The sequence below is a fragment of the Ursus americanus genome, chromosome 25 (genome assembly GCF_024610735.1).
Source record: "Ursus americanus isolate L20-20 chromosome 25, mUrsAme1.1.p, whole genome shotgun sequence".
Taxonomy (NCBI): domain Eukaryota; kingdom Metazoa; phylum Chordata; class Mammalia; order Carnivora; family Ursidae; genus Ursus; species Ursus americanus.
Window position 1 is genome coordinate 42,459,770 of NC_142151.1, and position 17,108 is coordinate 42,476,877.

The window sequence follows — 17,108 nt, forward strand, 5'->3', positions numbered from 1 at the left end:
ATGTCTCTGATCCCTCCTATCCTTGTCCTCACCCACCTGACAAACCACGCAGACCCTCATCCCTACCCGCACACCGGAGTGTCGCGCCCGTACACACTTAACGTCTATTGGTGGCCACGTCCCACGCTCACTGGCAGTGTCTTTGGCGTGAAGCCTCTAAGTCTTTTATAGCCTTGCGTGTGTGCGTAGAAGATAACCTACATGCCAAAGGGACCCCAGTAACGGATTTGGTCTCCACTATGTGGTGCTTTCCTGCGTCGGGAAAATCCTTGATCACCACACTGGCTTCCCAGTCTACGGAGCGAGACAGCCCTTGAATTCACAAAGCCTTCTGGATGTGGCTCAGGGCCTTTGTTACCTGCAATGAGTGCTGTGCTGGCCTCGGCTTCTGGGGACAGGGCTTCAGTGGTCTGCAGAACTGGGGTGGTCATCAGTTCTTCTAGAACATTTAGAAAAGTGAAAAAGGAAATGGGGTGAGTTCTTTTGTCCTAAGGCATACATTTGTCCTTCAAAGTTCACCACCCCACCTCTTCCCTGAGAAACTTTATCATTCAACTCCTATAGGAAATCTGTATAGAAAAACCTGCAGAACGGAAGAGAAAATAAACTACCATCCAAAGACAATTAACATTTTGATGGATTTCTCCCTGTCCAATATAGTGGTTAAGAGTATGGGCCCTGGAGCCTAACTGATGAGGTTCGAATTGGAGCTCTGTCCTTTACTGGCTGCGTTACCTTCAGAAAATCACCTAACCCCTCTGTGCGTTAGCGTCTTCATCTGCAAAATGGAGATAATAGTATCTACTTTATAGGGCCGCTGTGACAGGTAGTAAGAAACTCAATAAGGGTAAGCTATTATTAGCTTTTACAAAGATGAGATCAAATAATGATTCTATATACGTGTATACATATTTACATTATATTGGCACAGGCATTTCCTTAATGTTCTTACAAACTGTTCGTAAACATTATTTTTATTTAGTTTTTTTCTCTTAATTGCTTTTTTTTTAAGTAGGCTTCATGCCCACCTTGGGCCTTGAACTCATGACCTCGAGATCGAGAGTGACATGTTCTGCTAACTGAGCCAGCCAGACGCCCAACATTATTTTTAAATAATGAAATAATGCTCCTCCCTTATTAAAACCCCTTCCTACAGCACCAGAGTAGGCCCTGTAATTGAAAGGTTCTGAGATAAGGCCTCTTCTAACCCTAAGATATATCTCACACCTCCTCCTGCTATTGGTCTATCCATCCTTTACAGCCTGTGAGCCCCACCCCTGAAGTCACTACCCAGGGTTGGAACACTCAAAGCTAGTGGTCTCCAGGGGTCCCTTTTAAAAGTATTTACGTAGGCAGTCAGGGAGTCCCTGAGCTCTGCCCCTAGTTAGCATTTGAGTGTAGGGATTTGAAAAGGCACCGAGTTAAGGTTACTGCAGGACAGAGGTATCCTGGGGAGAACAGGCCGGCTGACCTTGACATCGCCCACAGGAGGCGCTGTTCAATATTCATTCAACAAGTAATAGCAGCACTCATTCACCGCCTACCCTTCGCCATGTACGGGGCTAGGCGCACTGGGGATATAATGGTAAGCAATGGAGCGGACCCTCCACCATGCCAGGGGTCACAGTGAATGACTGCAGTACACGAGACAAAGGACGTCTCAGGCGCGCAGGAGAGCACAGGACCGAGGGCCTTGATCTAGTCTTCCAGCAGGCACAGCCTCCCCCGGAGGTGAGATCTGAGCTGGGAGCTGAAGCAGGGGTGGCAGTTTACGGGGTAAAAGGAACAAGAGCCGGTGCGGCTGGAGCACAGGGCACAACCTGACTCCTGGCTGACGCCTGCTGCCTTCGGGTTTCCATCCAGGGCAAGGGAGATGCAGTCACCAGCGCTGGGCCTGGGAGCCTGCGAGCAGTGCTGAAAGGGGCCACTGGTGTTGGGGGGTCTTTTCACACAGGCCTAGAAGAGGGCTGATGAACCTGGTCCAGCAACAGAGAAAGCAGGATGGGCTGTCTAGAGCACCTCCCCTCCCAAGGCCGGGCCCAATGGTTACTTCTCTGGATTCCCTCCTGCACTCTCCTGCTGCCACTGGGGGCGACGTTAGCCCAACTCTGCGGGAGGCCTGAGTGACGGAGCAGGAAGCAATCACAGAGTGACGCTGTTCATGTGCTTGGTGGTTAAAGGGGAAAGCGACTCGGGGTTTGAACCTTGCCCCAGCATATTACTGGGTGACCTTAAGGAAGTTACTAAACCTCTCTGAGCTTTAGTTTCTTGAATCACAAAATGGGAGTGTGGTGGGCGGCTGGTGAGGCGGCTCCAGCTCCGGGTGGCCCCTGCTACCTGGTATTTATTTACAGCCTGTCTAAGCCCCTCTCCCTGTGTGTGGGCTGGACCCACGGGCTGGCTTCTCACAGAGAGACTACAGCAAAAGGGACGGGCTGTCACTTCTGAGATCACGCTGTGCCTTCCATCAAAGAGAAGCCCTGAACTTCACCCTTCTGATCCCTGCCTCAGACTGCTGCCCTCACCGCGCACGCTCTCCTCCCCCAGACCTCCGGGGGCTGCACTGCAGCTTCCCACCACTGATCTGGAATTCTGCACCGATGCTCTTAGCTTTGCCTTTCTTAAACATCACAAAACGTAAGATACACAGAGCACTGAGAAGAACAGCTTATGTACGGAAGCTTGACGCAGATTCAGAAGATTCAGGTCAATCAGTCGACAGCAATTTACTTTGCCCCCACCACGTGCTGGCGGCACAGTCAGAGATGCTGAGAAAGGGGTAGTGACGAGGTCAGCCAGGGCCCGGACCATGGAGCTCCATCTCAGTGAGGGTTCAGAGGACAGGTACATATGACTCCCGGAGGACGGAGGACGATCGCTAGCTGGGAAATTCTGCAGACGCTCCCGATTATAACAGCTGCCACTTACAAAGTCCCTGCTTCGAGCTGCGTGCTTTATACACATACTCATTAATCCTCACATCAATCACTTCAAAGTAGGGGTTTTTATTTGCTAACGTGGACCCCGAGGCCCTGGGGGAGTTAAGTGACAAGGCTCGTATCACACATGAAGGAACAGTGCACGGAGCCAGGATCTGAATCCAGGACTACCCTCCCCAAAGCCCAAGCGAGGCATTTATACTAGTCCTTCCTCCTGTGTCCTTTTCTTTTTTCCAACAGGGAACAAGAGGAAGAGATCATGAAAGATTACCACGGGGCAGCACAACAAGCTTTCCAGAAAGTTCGAGGGTTTAAAAAATAGAGCTAAAAGTGGGAGGAACACCAGCTGACCACAATCAACTCTACGCTATTGGGCCACAAAGAATGTGTCCTTAATGTGGACTGCTCCGGGGCAACTGGTAAGCGGGCAGCGACGTCAGTGAAAGGGGCAAGCGTGTTGCTTCACGGGCAGCCTCCCTAACTCGAACGCTTCATGGGCTCAGAGGCAGGCTCGCTACAACTACAGAGCACATTTCGGCAACGCAGGAAGACCTTCAGAAACATACGATTCGGGGCGCCCGGATGGCTCTGTCCGTTAGGCATGTGCCTTTGGCTCAGGTCAGGTCCCAGGGTCCTGTCCCCAGCTGGGCTCCCTGCTCAGCGGGGAGCCTGCTTCCGGTCCTCCACCCCCACCCCCCTCCCACGCGTGCTCTCTTGCTGTCTCGCATACAAATAAATAAAATCTTAAAAAAGAAAAGAAACACACACTTCGACAGATGTGCCTTCCCTGGACGCAGTTAATGTTGGTTTGGACTTAGAATAAGCCATCTGGTGATGAAGGGGCTACAAGAAATTTACCTCTTCGTGAAGACAACGGATTAATGCAGGAGGCCGACCCTGCATCAGAGTTTTACTTCTGATGAAACTGGTCTCTGTTGGGAGCAAAGGCTCTCTGGAATCTACTTCTAAAAGGAGGAAGCACACACCTCGGGAACAAAGGCTCATCCATTTTGTAGCATGTGCCAGAATTTCCTTTGTTTTTAAGGCGGGACAATATAACAAAGGAAGTTCTGACATATGCTATGAAATGGATGCCACTTATATGAGGTTTCTAGAATAGATTCATAGGGACGGGGGGAAGTAGAATGGTGGTTGTCAGGGACTGGGGAGAGAGGGGATGGGCAGCTGTGACTGTTTTTTTTTATTTTTTAAGATTTTATTTTTAAGTAATCTCTCCACCTATGTGGGGCTTGAACCTCAAACCCCGAGATCAAGAGTTGCGTGCTCTACTGACGGAGCCAGCCAGAGGCCCCGGGCTGGGAGTTGTTGTTTAACGCGTACGAAGTTCCGTTTGGGAAGATGAAAAAGTTCTGGACATGGATAGTGGTGATGGCTGCACAACAGTGTGAATGTATTTAACGCCACTGAATTGTATCCTTAAATATTGTAAATTTTATGTTATGTATAATTTTACTGTAATTAAAAAAACCCTTTGCTTCATCCAGTTTACATTCTGAGAAGGTGAGATGGGGAATAAATAAGTAAATAAGTGAAAGATATGCTGTATTAGATGCTGATTAGTGCTATGCCGAATAGAAGAGCAGGAAGTGGGGCGGGGGGTTGGCATGTGGACAGGGGTGGTCAGGGAGTCTCCCTGAGGAGGTGGCTTGAGTAAAGACCCCTAGAAGGTGAGAAAGGGGGGCGCCTGGGTGGCACAGCGGTTAAGCGTCTGCCTTCGGCTCAGGGCGTGATCCCAGCATTCTGGGATCAAGCCCCACATCAGGCTCTTCCGCTATGAGCCTGCTTCTTCCTCTCCCACTCCCCCTGTTTGTGTTCCCTCTCTCGCTGGCTGTCCCTATCTCTGTCGAATAAATAAATAAAATCTTTAAAAAAAAAAAAAAAAAAGAAGGTGAGAAAGGGAGGCCGGCAGAGATCTGGGCAGAGGGAACAGCAAGAGTGAAAAGCACTGAGGCTGAGCCTGCTTGGCGTGCTTAAAGCACAGCACAGAGGTCACTGAACAGAGCAAGGGAGAGGCAAGACGAGATGAAATCCAGGGGGCTGTATACTATGGGTGCTGCAGGCCATGGAAGGGCTTTGGCTTTTTCAGTGACTGAAATGAGAACCTTTTAGAGGTTTTGGGGCAGAGACTGGATTTATATTCCAAAGCAGTGCTTTTCGACCTCTGTTGTGCATAAAAATCTCCTAGGGATCTTGTTAAAATGATTCAGGGGGTCTGGGGTAAGGCCTGAAATTCCAAAGAACACACTTTTGAAACACTGAGACCGCCGTGTTGTGAGGAAGCCCAATGTAGCCCAGTGAAAAAGTGGTAGGATTCTGGAGGCGTTCGACGCTAAGACTGACAGGATATGGGGTGGAGTCAAGGATGACATGAAGGTTTTGGGCTTGAGTAACTGGAGAGAAGGAAGGCATGGTGTCACCCGAGCTGGGAAGCCTACGGGAGGAACAGATTTGGAAGGGAAGATCAGAGTTCAATTTTGGACACGACTGCTTATTAGATACCCAAGTGCAGCTATTAAGACTGGAATTTTGGGAAGAGGTCTGGACTGGAGATTTAAAGAGTCAGCATATTTAAGCCCTTTGGGATGGGTGAGATCACCAATGGAAGAAGTACCGATAAAGAGGCCCAAAGGGCTGAGCCCAGAAAGGAAAGAGCAAAAGAAACTGAGAAGTAGAAGGCAAACAGATCAAGTACAAGGACTACTGGGTTTTGCTATGCGGGGCTCAGGAAAGACCCACACAAGAGAGGCTCTGGTGACGTGCTGTGTGTAATACCCTGGGTGACACTGGATTCAAGGGGAAAAGAAAAAAAGGAAGAAGAGGAACTGGAGGCAGAATACAGATAAACTCTTTTTTTCTGTAAATGTGAGCAGAGAAATGGGGCTGTAGTTGGAGGGGGAAGGGAGTTCAAGTTTTTTTGTTTGTTTTTTCAAGGATGGGAGAAATGATAGCATGTTTATGTACGGATAGGAAGGATAGGAATAACTTGGATGAGAGGAAGCAGCTGGGGATGCTGAGGGAAGACAGTGATGCAAGCACGTCCTCGAAGGGATGGGATCCGGTGCCTGGAGAGAGGGGCTGGCTGCAGACAGAGCAGAGTGTGCGCTACTACATGCACATGGAAACAGAGGCAGGCGCCAGAGAGATGGGGGCAGTGGGGGCCTTGGCAGTTCTTTCTGAGAACTTTAATTTGCTCAAGAAAATAGAATGCAGGGTCATCAACTGAAAGTGAGGATGGGGATCGGAGTTTAAGGAGAGCTGACGATGCTGCAGGAATAAATGGTGCCTTATCACAGAACACGGATAAGGCTGTTTATAATAGGGGCGCCTGGGTGGCTCAGTCAGTGAAGCTTCTGACTCGTGGTTTCAGCTCAGGTCATGGTCCCAGGGTCCGGGGACTGCTCAGGGGGGAGTCTGCTTCTCTGTCTCCCTCTCTGCCCTCCCCAGCTCATGCCCACACTCTCTTCCCCAGATAAATAAATAAGTATTTTTAAACAGACTGTTTATAATCTCCAGCGAGGTAATACAGCCTGGCTCTAAGGACTAGGTCGAGCAGTAACCGGCCATCAAGGAATGAAGCGGTGCAAGTCTAACCACAGCTCCTTCCACTGGGATTGGACCTTGACTGATACTCTTATGTCAAGCCATGCCAGGACCAAACCTAAGGTCTTCCTGCAATTCAAAATAAAAATATGACATCACAAGACAGGTATAAGAAAGTTCAATATCATTGTTCCCTGGCTTTTTTTTGCTTGACTTTTCTAATACACTGCACATTCGATTCTTTGCAAGATCTTTGTTTTGGTGACCTGCTTGCTTGGTGCCTTCCACATAAGCTGGGTGTGCAAGTGCTTCGTGCCCTTTGGGTAAACGCGGGCTCCTGCAGGCCCAGGAAAAGTCTGGCAAATTCGTGCAAGTCTCCAAACAAGAGGGGCAGCTAATAAGTTGATAACCAGAGAGATTTCAAACGACTGGAGAAATGGGCCAAACTGAACCAGACGAGAATCTGACAGATTCCTCAGTCTTGCTCAACTACTGACAAAGAAAGAATGGGGATGCCATGGCTTGGCAGCAGCTTATATAAAAGACTTACAGTGAGATCACTGGAAGGATATACCCTCAAATGGCAACATGAGTGACAGCTAGGTTGTAGAATTTGGGATGGCTTTTATTTTCTTCTATATGCTTCCCTTTATCTTCCAAATCTCTTAAGATGATACAGTTGGCCCTTGAACACATGGGTTTGGACTGCATGGGTCCACTTACCACAAATACAGTACAGTACTGTAACTATATTTTCTCCTATGATTTTCTTAACAACATTGTCTTTTTCTCTAGCTTCCTTTATTGCAAGAATACAGTAGATAGTACGTATATCATGTAAAATATGAGTTAACTGACTGTTATTGGTAAGGCTCTGGTCAACAGTAGGCTATTAGCAGTTAAGTTTTGGGGGAGTCAAAACTTACACGTGGATTTTTGACTGTGGGGGTCAGCGCCCCTAGTCGCCATGTTGTTCAAGGGTCAACTGTTCTTTTATAATCTAAAAAATTTTAAAGCTTGCTGTTATTCTAGGCCCCATTAATATGAATATGGTCTTTAACAATGGAGGCAACAGTGCGGCCCTACTTTGTGCCGCTCTTAGGCTGCTGAGCGATGTCTGGGTATGACAATTTTGTGGTAAGCAGCCAACATAGTGAATGGCCTGGAAATTCTATCAGGTGAGGAAAGCTGGCAAAAGAAAGCCCAGAGAGGAAACTTCGGGAGAGCCTAGAACTCGAATGCTATCTTCAAATATGCTGATGGATAACCTGTGCAAGAGGACCCCCGGCGGAAACTAATGGGAGAGAGAGCTCTCTCCCAGAGAAGGAAAAGCAAAACTGGTCAAAGCTTCACGGGGCACTGGAGAGAGAATTCTAGCACAGAATGGGTGGTTCAACCAGCTGACCCTCAGGACCCTTCTCAGCCTTAATTTTGGAATTTTTATAAATCGGAAGTGTTCTATCAGAATTCTCCTCAAAACCAAAGTTTTGCACAGGTGAAATCTCAGCGAAGGCGTAGTTTAGTTATCAGTATTATACCAATGTTAATTTCTTGGTTTTCACAACATGCCATGGTCATATAAGATACTGACATTAGGGAAAACTGGCTGATGGGCAGATGGGAACTTTCTGTACTATTTTTGTAACTTTTCTATAAACCTAAAATGACTCCAAAATAAAATGTTTGCATTAAAAAAAAAATCAAAATTTTGAACTCTACTCCACATAAAAGCACTGTTTCAGACTAAAGGTCCCCAGGTGTCCTACGACGTGCTAATGAGCTAGGGTCTTCAGGCCTCAAGTGCCAGAACCGTAATCGGTGGGGGCGCCCGGCTGGCTCACTCGATAGAGCACGCGACTGTTAATCTAAGGGTCTAAAAGTCGTAAGTTCAAGCCTCGCGTTGGGCGTGAAGCCTACTTAAAAAGAAAAAAAAAAAGAACTGTCATCTATATTTGTTATTTACAGATTACAAAACTTTATACATTATTTTCTCTCCACTCCACGGCAGTGACGTAAGCAGGGCTGGTATCATCATTACATTCAAGCTCAGCAAACTGCATCGACCAGCCCAGGTTGACTCAGCTGTTGGCTGACCTGGGCTTCGAATCTATCTCCTCATTCCAAGGTTTTTCCCACCACATACTCTCAACTCTCCAGGTTCTGGAAACATCTCTGCTCTGCCTCAGCTAACCATTTTGTTCATGTGTCCACTGGGTTTGGTTCCCTGAGTTTTACTGCAGAACGGAAAGGGTGTTCCCTGTAGGACTGTTTGCAAGAGTGACACATATCTGAATGTCCATCAGCAGAGGAATGATTAAATAAATTACAGGCCATTCATTCTGGAAACACTATACAGTTGTCAAAAGGAATGTGGTAGATCTGTAATTCCACAGGATATATCTTGAGATGAAAAAAGCAAATTGCTAGGGCAGTAATGTGTAGTAAGATTACATGTTTGAAAAAAAGCAAATGAAACTATGAACACACATACACACACATATATATGTCTGCACATACACAGAAAAGGTCTAGAAGGCTATTCCTTAAGGGGCATGTAAGAGCTTTTTAATGAAAAAATGAACAACAAAGTAAACTTAAGTTCAGGAAGCCTGGCATAAAAGGGGGTGAATGGCTTACCGCTCTCCCCCCATTATCTCCTGTTTCTGTACCATTTCTCTCCTGTCTCCCTGTTCAAAGGATGTTACTCTCTTCCTTCCCGCTCCTCAGGCTAGGAAGGACTGTAATACCATTTTTCTCTCTGGTGGGGGGGCTTGGGGTAGAGGACCACAAGATTTGAGGCTCCACCCAAATCCTGACCCACAGCAAACGAACTTCAAGATCTATTTTGCTTCCGTACCTTTTTCTGGTTGTTGTTGACCCAGATACCTGTTGGTTTCTTTGTGGCCCTTGTTTCCAGGCTAAATCTCTTATCACCGAGGCATCAGATCCTTTACCACCTGAGTCTGCCAACCTACTTATTTGCTTTAGACCTACCCAACAAAGGGCGGCTCCCCCAGTTCTCCTTTCCATGGGAACCCGCCCTGGAATTCTACTTCCTTTCTCTTTCCTTCTCTTTCGTGTCCTTGGACCAGTGGGGTGCAGTGAGACTCTGAGAGCAGTGTACCATGACAGAAAGAACACAGGCTTTGGAGTAAATCTAGACTGGGCACAAAATCCTGCCTCGGCCTTTATTAGTCACACGACCTTGGGAGAATTTAACCTCTGAAAATTTCTTAATTGTCCCAAACCTTGGTTTTTGCTTCTGTAAAATGAGAATAACACCTGTTCACAAGGTTGGGATAAGAAATAAGCAAGATGAAAAACAACAACAAAACAAGCCAATTAAAAAAAATGGGTAAGGGGCGCCTGGGTGGCGCAGTCGTTAGGCGTCTGCCTTCGGCTCAGGGCGTGATCCCGGCGTTCCAGGATCGAGTCCCACATCGGGCTCCTCTGCTGGGAGCCTGCCTCTTCCTCTCCCTCTCCCCTGCTGTGTTCCCTCTCTCACTGGCTGTCTCTCTGTCACATAAATAAATAAAATCTTTAAAAAAAAAAAATGGGTAAGGACTTGAACACGAGATTTCTCTAAAGGAGATATGCAAAAAAGAAAAAAGAGAAAAGAAGATATGCAGATGGCCCATTAGGATGGCTACTATAGGGGCGCCTGGGTGGCTCAGTCGTTAAGCCACTGCCTTCGGCTCAGGGCGTGATCTCAGAGTCCTGGGATCAAGCCCCACAACAGGCTCCTCCGCTGGGAGCCTGCTTCTCCCTCTCCCACTCCCCCTGCTTGTGTTCCCTCTCTTGCTGGCTGTCTCTCTCTCTCTCTCTGTCAAATAAATAAATAAATAAAATCTTAAAAAAAAAAAGGATGGCTACTATCAAGAAAGAAAGAAAGAAAAAGGAAAGAACAAATGTTAAGGATGCAGAGAAATCAGAACCCTTGTGCACTGCTGGTAGGGCTGTAACATGGTGCAGCTGCTGTGGAAAACAGTGTGGCAGGTCCTCAAAAATTTAAACGGAATTACCACGTGATCCAGCCATTCCACTTCTGGGTATATACCCGAAAGAACTGAAAGCAGATACTCGAGAAGAAACTTGTAGACCCATATTCTTAGCGGCCTTGTTCACAACAGCCAAAGGGTGGAAGCAATCTCTTGATGGAGGAGTGGACACACGAAATGGTGTATTACATGTATATATAATGATAGGTGTATGATATTATCCAGCCTTAAAAAGGAAGGACGTTCTGACACATGCTACAAGATGGATGAACTTGAGATGACAAGCGAAAAAGCCGGACGCAAAATGACAACTACTGTATGGTCCCCTTATATGAGGTACCTAGTCAGATTTATACAGACAGAAAGTGAAATGCTGGTCATTAGGAGCTGGAGGGATGGGAGATGGGGAGTTTCTGTTTAATCGACTTTCAGTTTGGGAAGATGACAGAGTTCTGGAGATGGATGGTAATGAAGATGGCACAACTGTGTGAAAGTTAATCAATACTTCCTGCCACTGAACTACCAAAACATGGTTAAAATGGGAACATTTATATTATGTATATTTCACCACAAATTTAAAAAAAGAAACAAGAAACAAAAGAATTTGCCCAAGTCCTAACTTCTCAGTTAGCTGCCAAAGCATCACCTCTTTTCCCTATGGGCAGGTTTATTCTAGAGGTCCTCTGCCTTCTCCTTCAGAACACCTGCCAGGACAGATGCAGTCCGTGGTCTCACGCACGACACTAACTTGATCTGGAACAGCCACTGCACCCTTCTGGGTCTGTACAGACCTCAGCTATTCTTCATTGGTAAGGGCTCCATCCCATCCCATTCCCTACGCATGAAGCCTTTGCTGACCAATCTAGACTTCTATCCACTTCTCCCTCTTCTCGTCTCTCCCTGGACAATAGCCATTCTGAATTGCGTGCATCACGGTCACAGAGGACAGCGTCTTCAACTTCCCTGGGGTTGTCACTCACCTGTTTCCACATCAGGACAGTAGATAATATTTGCCCTAATGAATGACGAATGAGACTTCGTACATGAAAACAGAGGTGCACAGACCAACCAAGGCTTTGCTCCTCCCTTACCTACAGTACACAACAAAACCATCAACGACTATTGGTTTGTCTGGCTCACCTTGGTCACTAACAAAAGGTGGGAATTCTTTCTCAGTGTGATGAGAGGTGGATCCCTGCCTGAGCACAGCTCCAGGAAACAACGGGTTTTGATGCTGGAGTGTATCATCAGAGGAGTGCAATTAAACAGCAGGCACAATTCCTTTCCAGGAAAAGAGGGTCTCTAACAAGCACCCGTTAATAATAACAACCTGTGCTACTGAGTGCTTACTAGATATGAGACACTGGTGCTAGGTATTTTATATGGGTTATCTCATTTAATCTTCACGAATAATCTCATAAGATAAGTACTATTTCCTCCATTTTACAAATGAGAAAACTGGAGCTTACAGAGTGGTCACCCACTCAAGGTCACAGAGCTTTAAGTGGTGGTACTGGGAACTGGCCCAGGCCCGTGAGACTTCAGATTCCAAATGCACCGAAGTAAGCATTTTGGTTGCCCTCTGCAGCTTCCCAGGACCTCTTCCGGTGTGAGGCGGGCACATGGAAGTGGGAGGGTCAACACATCTGGGCTGAGGCCTCAGGGAATTCCAGGCCTGGGCTGGAGGTGGGGGAATGTTAACAGTTCTCTACCATTGCTACTGGGAAAGGCCTTCACCTACCTCCAGGAGAAGGCGTGGTTAGCAGGCTAGGCATTGCAGCAAGGGGATGGGCACCTCCGGGCAGCAGCAGATCTGTAGGAAGCGGGACAAAGACAGGCAATGAGGTGCGCGGGCCCCTCCCTGGGGCTGGAGACGCTGAAGTCCCAGGAAAGCCTTTGGGGCCAGGTTTTCCCGGATTCCTTCCCTTATGGGAAGTCCTAAACCCTTCTCTTTTGGTTTCCATGAGTTATCTCCTCAGGCTGCAGGTGCCAAGAGCAGAGCCGAGACGTCTGGTACTTGCTGTCGGTTGCCTTTGAACGTACTACCCCGAGATGCTCTCACCTGGCCACCACATTTACCTAAGGGATTTCTCCCGGCCTGAGAAAGTTAGGCGAAGGTATGCAAATTAGCACTGGACCCGGTTTCGCCCAGAGGCAGGCACAGGTACCCCGCTCCTCCCGAGCCGGGAGTCTGCGCGCAGACGTCCACTAGGGGTCAGGAGAGGGCCGGGAGGGCCGGACCCGCCGGCTCCGGTGCCCGCGTGGGGGCAGGGCCGGGGCCTGGGGGCGGGGAGCCGGACACAGGAACGTGGAGGTGAGGGGCCTCAGTCCCCTCAGGCGCGTCCCCGAGCAGCGGCTGTCCGGCCCCGGCCCGCTCCCGCCCAGTCGTCCCTTCTCTGTCCGCTGTGCCGCCCGCGTACCGCCGACCGCACCCCACCGGCCGGCCGGTAGTGCCGACCGCACTTGGCCCGGCCCGGGACTCGGCGCCCGGCGCGGACGTCGGGGCTGGCGCGGCGAGGACCCAGCGACTGGGTCTCGGCCCCGCCCCCGCCTCGGCCCTCCCGCGTTACCGGCACACGGCTCCCGGGGCAGCCTGCGGCGCGCGGCCGTCCGTCCGTCTGTCCGGGGCAGCCCGCTCCGAGCGGCCGCGACGGGAGGCTCCGGCCGCTCTGGGCTCGCGTCGCTGCCGTGGCCGAGGCGACCGCGGTGTGCGTGCGGCCCCCGGGCTCGCCTGGCCCTGCCGCCCTCCCCCGTGCCCTGCTCCGGTGCCCTCCTCCGCGTGCTCACCTTACCAGTCGGCCGGGCGGCCGGGGGAGGGCCGGGCGCCGCTCCGCGCGTCCTTTTGAACTCGCCGGGGGCGGGAACGGCGGAGATTCGCCGACAGGGGCCGCGGAGCGGGAGGAAGCGGGACGGACGCGCCGAGCGAGCTGCGGAGGCCGGCCGGGAGGGGGGGTGGAGGGACCGGCCGACTGGGTGGGACAGGAAAAGAGGAGAGAAACCGCCCTCTGCAGGTTCCCTCTGCCCGCCCGGCGGCCGCTGCTCCCCCGGGAGGAAAGGCTGCTTTTCCTTGTCCGATTGTCACTTTACTCTTCGTCCGGAGCCGCTTCCTCCCTCGCCCCGAGGCTCCAGACGGCGTGCGATCGGAACTGGGATAACTGGGATCTGTCCGCTTGCCCCCATCGACGTTAATTTGAATTTCCAGCAAATGTGGAAAGTTACATTTACTTGCGTTTGCATATCGTTTACGTAAATGGGTCGATGTCCAGAAGCTTGGAGAGTAAGCTAACATAGCACAGTAGGCGCACCGCGGCCGCGAAGCTGGGAGGATTGTGGGGGGGGGGACCGGTGCCCCATCCGGATCTTCCTCGGCTGACGTTCTTCGGAGGCCGGGTGGTATACAGGTTAAGAGTGTCATGGACTTCGGGTTCAAACAGCCCCAGCCCCGCCGCTTGTTCGCTGTGTGACTCTGGGCGAATTACTTAACATCTTTAAAATCTGTGGCCTCATCCCTGAAATGAAGCCATATCATAGGCACACGTTTAGCACATGGTGAGCGCCTCAATTTAACTGCTCATCAGTGCCGTACTTCAGCCATCTTGACTCACTTCTCTCTGTGGCAGGAAATGTTCCCAAATTAATGAACTCAGTGACTAAGGATGTAATACTATAAACACAGGCTCTGGAATCCCCTCTGCTGTGTGATCTCAGACAAGCGACTTGGGTTTCTTTTCTCTCCCTAGGGCAGTATCTGTCTCTTGAAGTTACTGGGGGGAGAGAATGAATTAATACATCTAAAGCATTAGAACCTTACCCGGCACGTATCTTGGCTTCCTATTTACGGTTAGGACTCAAGTGGTTGTTCTGCCAGTGAAAGAGATTTCCTTGCATACTTATTCCTGTGAGGAGTTCTGTAGTTTTGGAAATCAATATTTCTATAGACTGATAGGTCTGGTGCATGTTATTTGCGAACAAAGACTGAGAAAAAAATCTCAGAGAATAGAGGCGTAGTGTGAGAAAAAAAGCAAAAACATAAAATAAGGGTGATTGCATTCATTCCTAAAGATATTATTTGGTTGGTAAAAACCAGAGGGAAAAACAGTAAATTGATGAAATTCATTTTATTTAAATAGATTTTTAAAGGCACGGTAGTTATCAATGAGGAAGAAGAAAGCTCATGTGTGGGAAAACTACCAGTCCAACTAAGAAAGGCAAAGAAAGTAACATGTAGGCAAGATGTATGTAAGTTAAGAAAAAGGTCAGCCTGGCCAGTTCTCAGATAAAAGAATACCCAAGAGAAAAGGAAATTCAAATCTTAAGGGTTATATTCCAAAGGTGGACAATTGCTTGCATTTCCTGACAAGCTGATCAAGAATTCCAGGACAGGCTGAGATTTTTTGTTATCTGCTTAATCTCCCCCATAGCCTATTCCATTATGTACTAAAGATTCTCCCGACCCACCGCGGACTCGGAGTCGTCAAGCCCAACAGACTCTACTGAAACATGTTACTTTCACAATTTGATGGTTCATCACTCAGTACAAGTAACTTTTTTCTCTTTAAAATGTCACCTTAAAAGGTTTGCTGGTACATGATTTTATCCCTGGAGGCACATACCATTCATTTAAAAAGTGTAAATATGCAGAAAAATAAGATCCACTATGCCTATGCTCAGCACCTAATTTAGCACAAAACAGCAACACTGTAAACAGCGTGCGGATGCTGTTCTTTGGTGTATCCTGTATATCCCGGCTGTGTCATGTTTCCAGTGTTCTCCAGATATCTCACCTCGCCTGTCAACATTGTCCTTCAGATCGCCGGAAGGCAGGGACTGGGTGATGTTCTTGCAATTAATTTATATAGAGATGCATACAGATAGATGATGAATGGAGCCTCACTGGTGGTGAACTGGCGGTGTTCTCCAAGGAGTGAATGCTAAACTTCAGAAACTGGAGCAGCCGTTCTTTTGTCAACAGAGCTCAGGGGCCTCAGGGCAGGGAATGAGAGATACTCATCTCTGGTCAGTTGATCGGCTTCTAGCCCCTTCCTGTGCTGCTGCAGGACGGCAGTCTTCTAAATCCTAGGCTTTCCCCTGGACATCTCTACCATTACATATATATATATATATATATATATATATATATATATATATATATATATATATATATAGTATTTATTTATTTGAGAGGGAAAGACAGAACACAAGCAGGAGGAGGAGAAGAGAGAGAAGCAGACTCCCCTCTGAGCATTGAGCCCCCGGGATCATGAACTGAGCCAAAGGCAGACGCTTGAGCCACGGAGGAGCCCCAACTATACCATTTTGTAAATCGGTAAACAACTTGGTTCCTAGCCAAGACTATCTGCCTTAAATAAGCAAAATTTCTAGTTAGTCCGGCATACTGGCCCCTTCCCCTTCCTTCTTGGAACCTCCTACAGGGCCACCTGCTCACGAAGCGTCAATCTCAAAATGCAGTAAATGTCTCTACTTCTGTGGTGCCTGTCGTAGCAGTTACCTTGGCTGCTTGTCCCCCAGAAGCAGGTCCCTAGAAGTCCTCCCGGCACACTCTTTTCCTAGGAGGGAAAGCCCTGCAGAGAAAAGGCTCGAATTGGATTTTGCTGGATGAATGTGGGAGAGGCGATTCCAAGCAGGTCACGGAAGGCCTTGGACGGCTAGGGGCCTGTATTCCCAGCATCTCCCCCACGCTGCCGATCCCCCCGGAGTCTCTCTCCCAGCCGTGATTCTGAGTGCCAAGGGAATGGGACGCCTTATGGGGAAGGTATTAAAATATAGGCAGTAGGGCCTTCATAGGGGGGCATGCAACCTCTTGTCCATTTCAGCAGAAATCTTTTGAAAGTAGCAGGATTAGATCTTAGAAGAATGACTCTTAAATACAAACATTTATTTCCAGCTCCCTGACGGACACATCCTCTGGAAAGTCCTGCAAGTTCTCAAGCTCCTTGTATCTGACGTTTGTACAGGACGCCCAATAAACTACACAGGTGTATCATGTGATCAGTTTTGACACATGTATGTAGTCAGTAAACAATCGCCACAACATTATGCATATTTCCATCTCTCTAAAAGTTCCCTTGTGCACCCCGTCCCACCACCGCCGCTGGTCTACCGGTCACTGTAGACACTACCACGCCTCTCCATAAACTGGGCCAGTGTCATTCTTTCTCCAGGGAACCTGGATCTGGAAAGGACACAGAAGCAGAAGGGGGTGGCAGCTGAGTCTTGCTTAGAGGGGCAGTCTAACACCTTCCTGCCACAGACATCGCTGGGCTGGTTCTCCTGTTCTTTCAGTTCTGTGAGCTGCCTCACGTCCTTCCAACATATTCTTTACTGCTTAATTGGGGCGGTTTGTTGTTTGTAACCAGAGAACCCACAGGCAATGATGCCGTCCTCCTATAGTCACCATTTCAGAGAATGGCTCCACGAAATCCTAGTCTCTCAAGCCCAACCCAGAGTAATTCCTCACGACCTCAGTCATGTCTCCTCCTCTCACCCCTTCTGCTCCCTGCTCAACAGCCTGTCTCCATGAAGTTCTCACTCTTTCCTCCTCGTTGTTTCTCTAGTACCTGGTAGGGTGCTTGGTCTGGAGCACCGACTA

At 48.8% G+C, this 17,108-nt stretch overlaps 1 protein-coding gene across 4 annotated transcripts in view; it reads right to left on the reverse strand.

The window, feature by feature from the left end:
* The window catches only part of SMAGP (small cell adhesion glycoprotein), a 29,697-nt gene extending 16,235 nt beyond the window's left edge, over window positions 1-13,462 (reverse strand). Inside the window, exons 1-3 of one of the 4 annotated variants that reach the window (XM_087855842.1) lie at window positions 13,291-13,462; window positions 12,240-12,311; window positions 359-439 (exon numbers count right to left, since the gene is read on the reverse strand). In XM_087855842.1, coding sequence (XP_087711968.1) covers window positions 359-439; window positions 12,240-12,273 — 115 coding nt within the window. In that variant the 5' untranslated portion in view covers window positions 12,274-12,311; window positions 13,291-13,462. The other 3 variants (XM_087855841.1, XM_045800736.2, XM_087855843.1) reach the window with 3 other exon arrangements.
* Window positions 13,463-17,108: the final 3,646 nt, after the last annotated feature.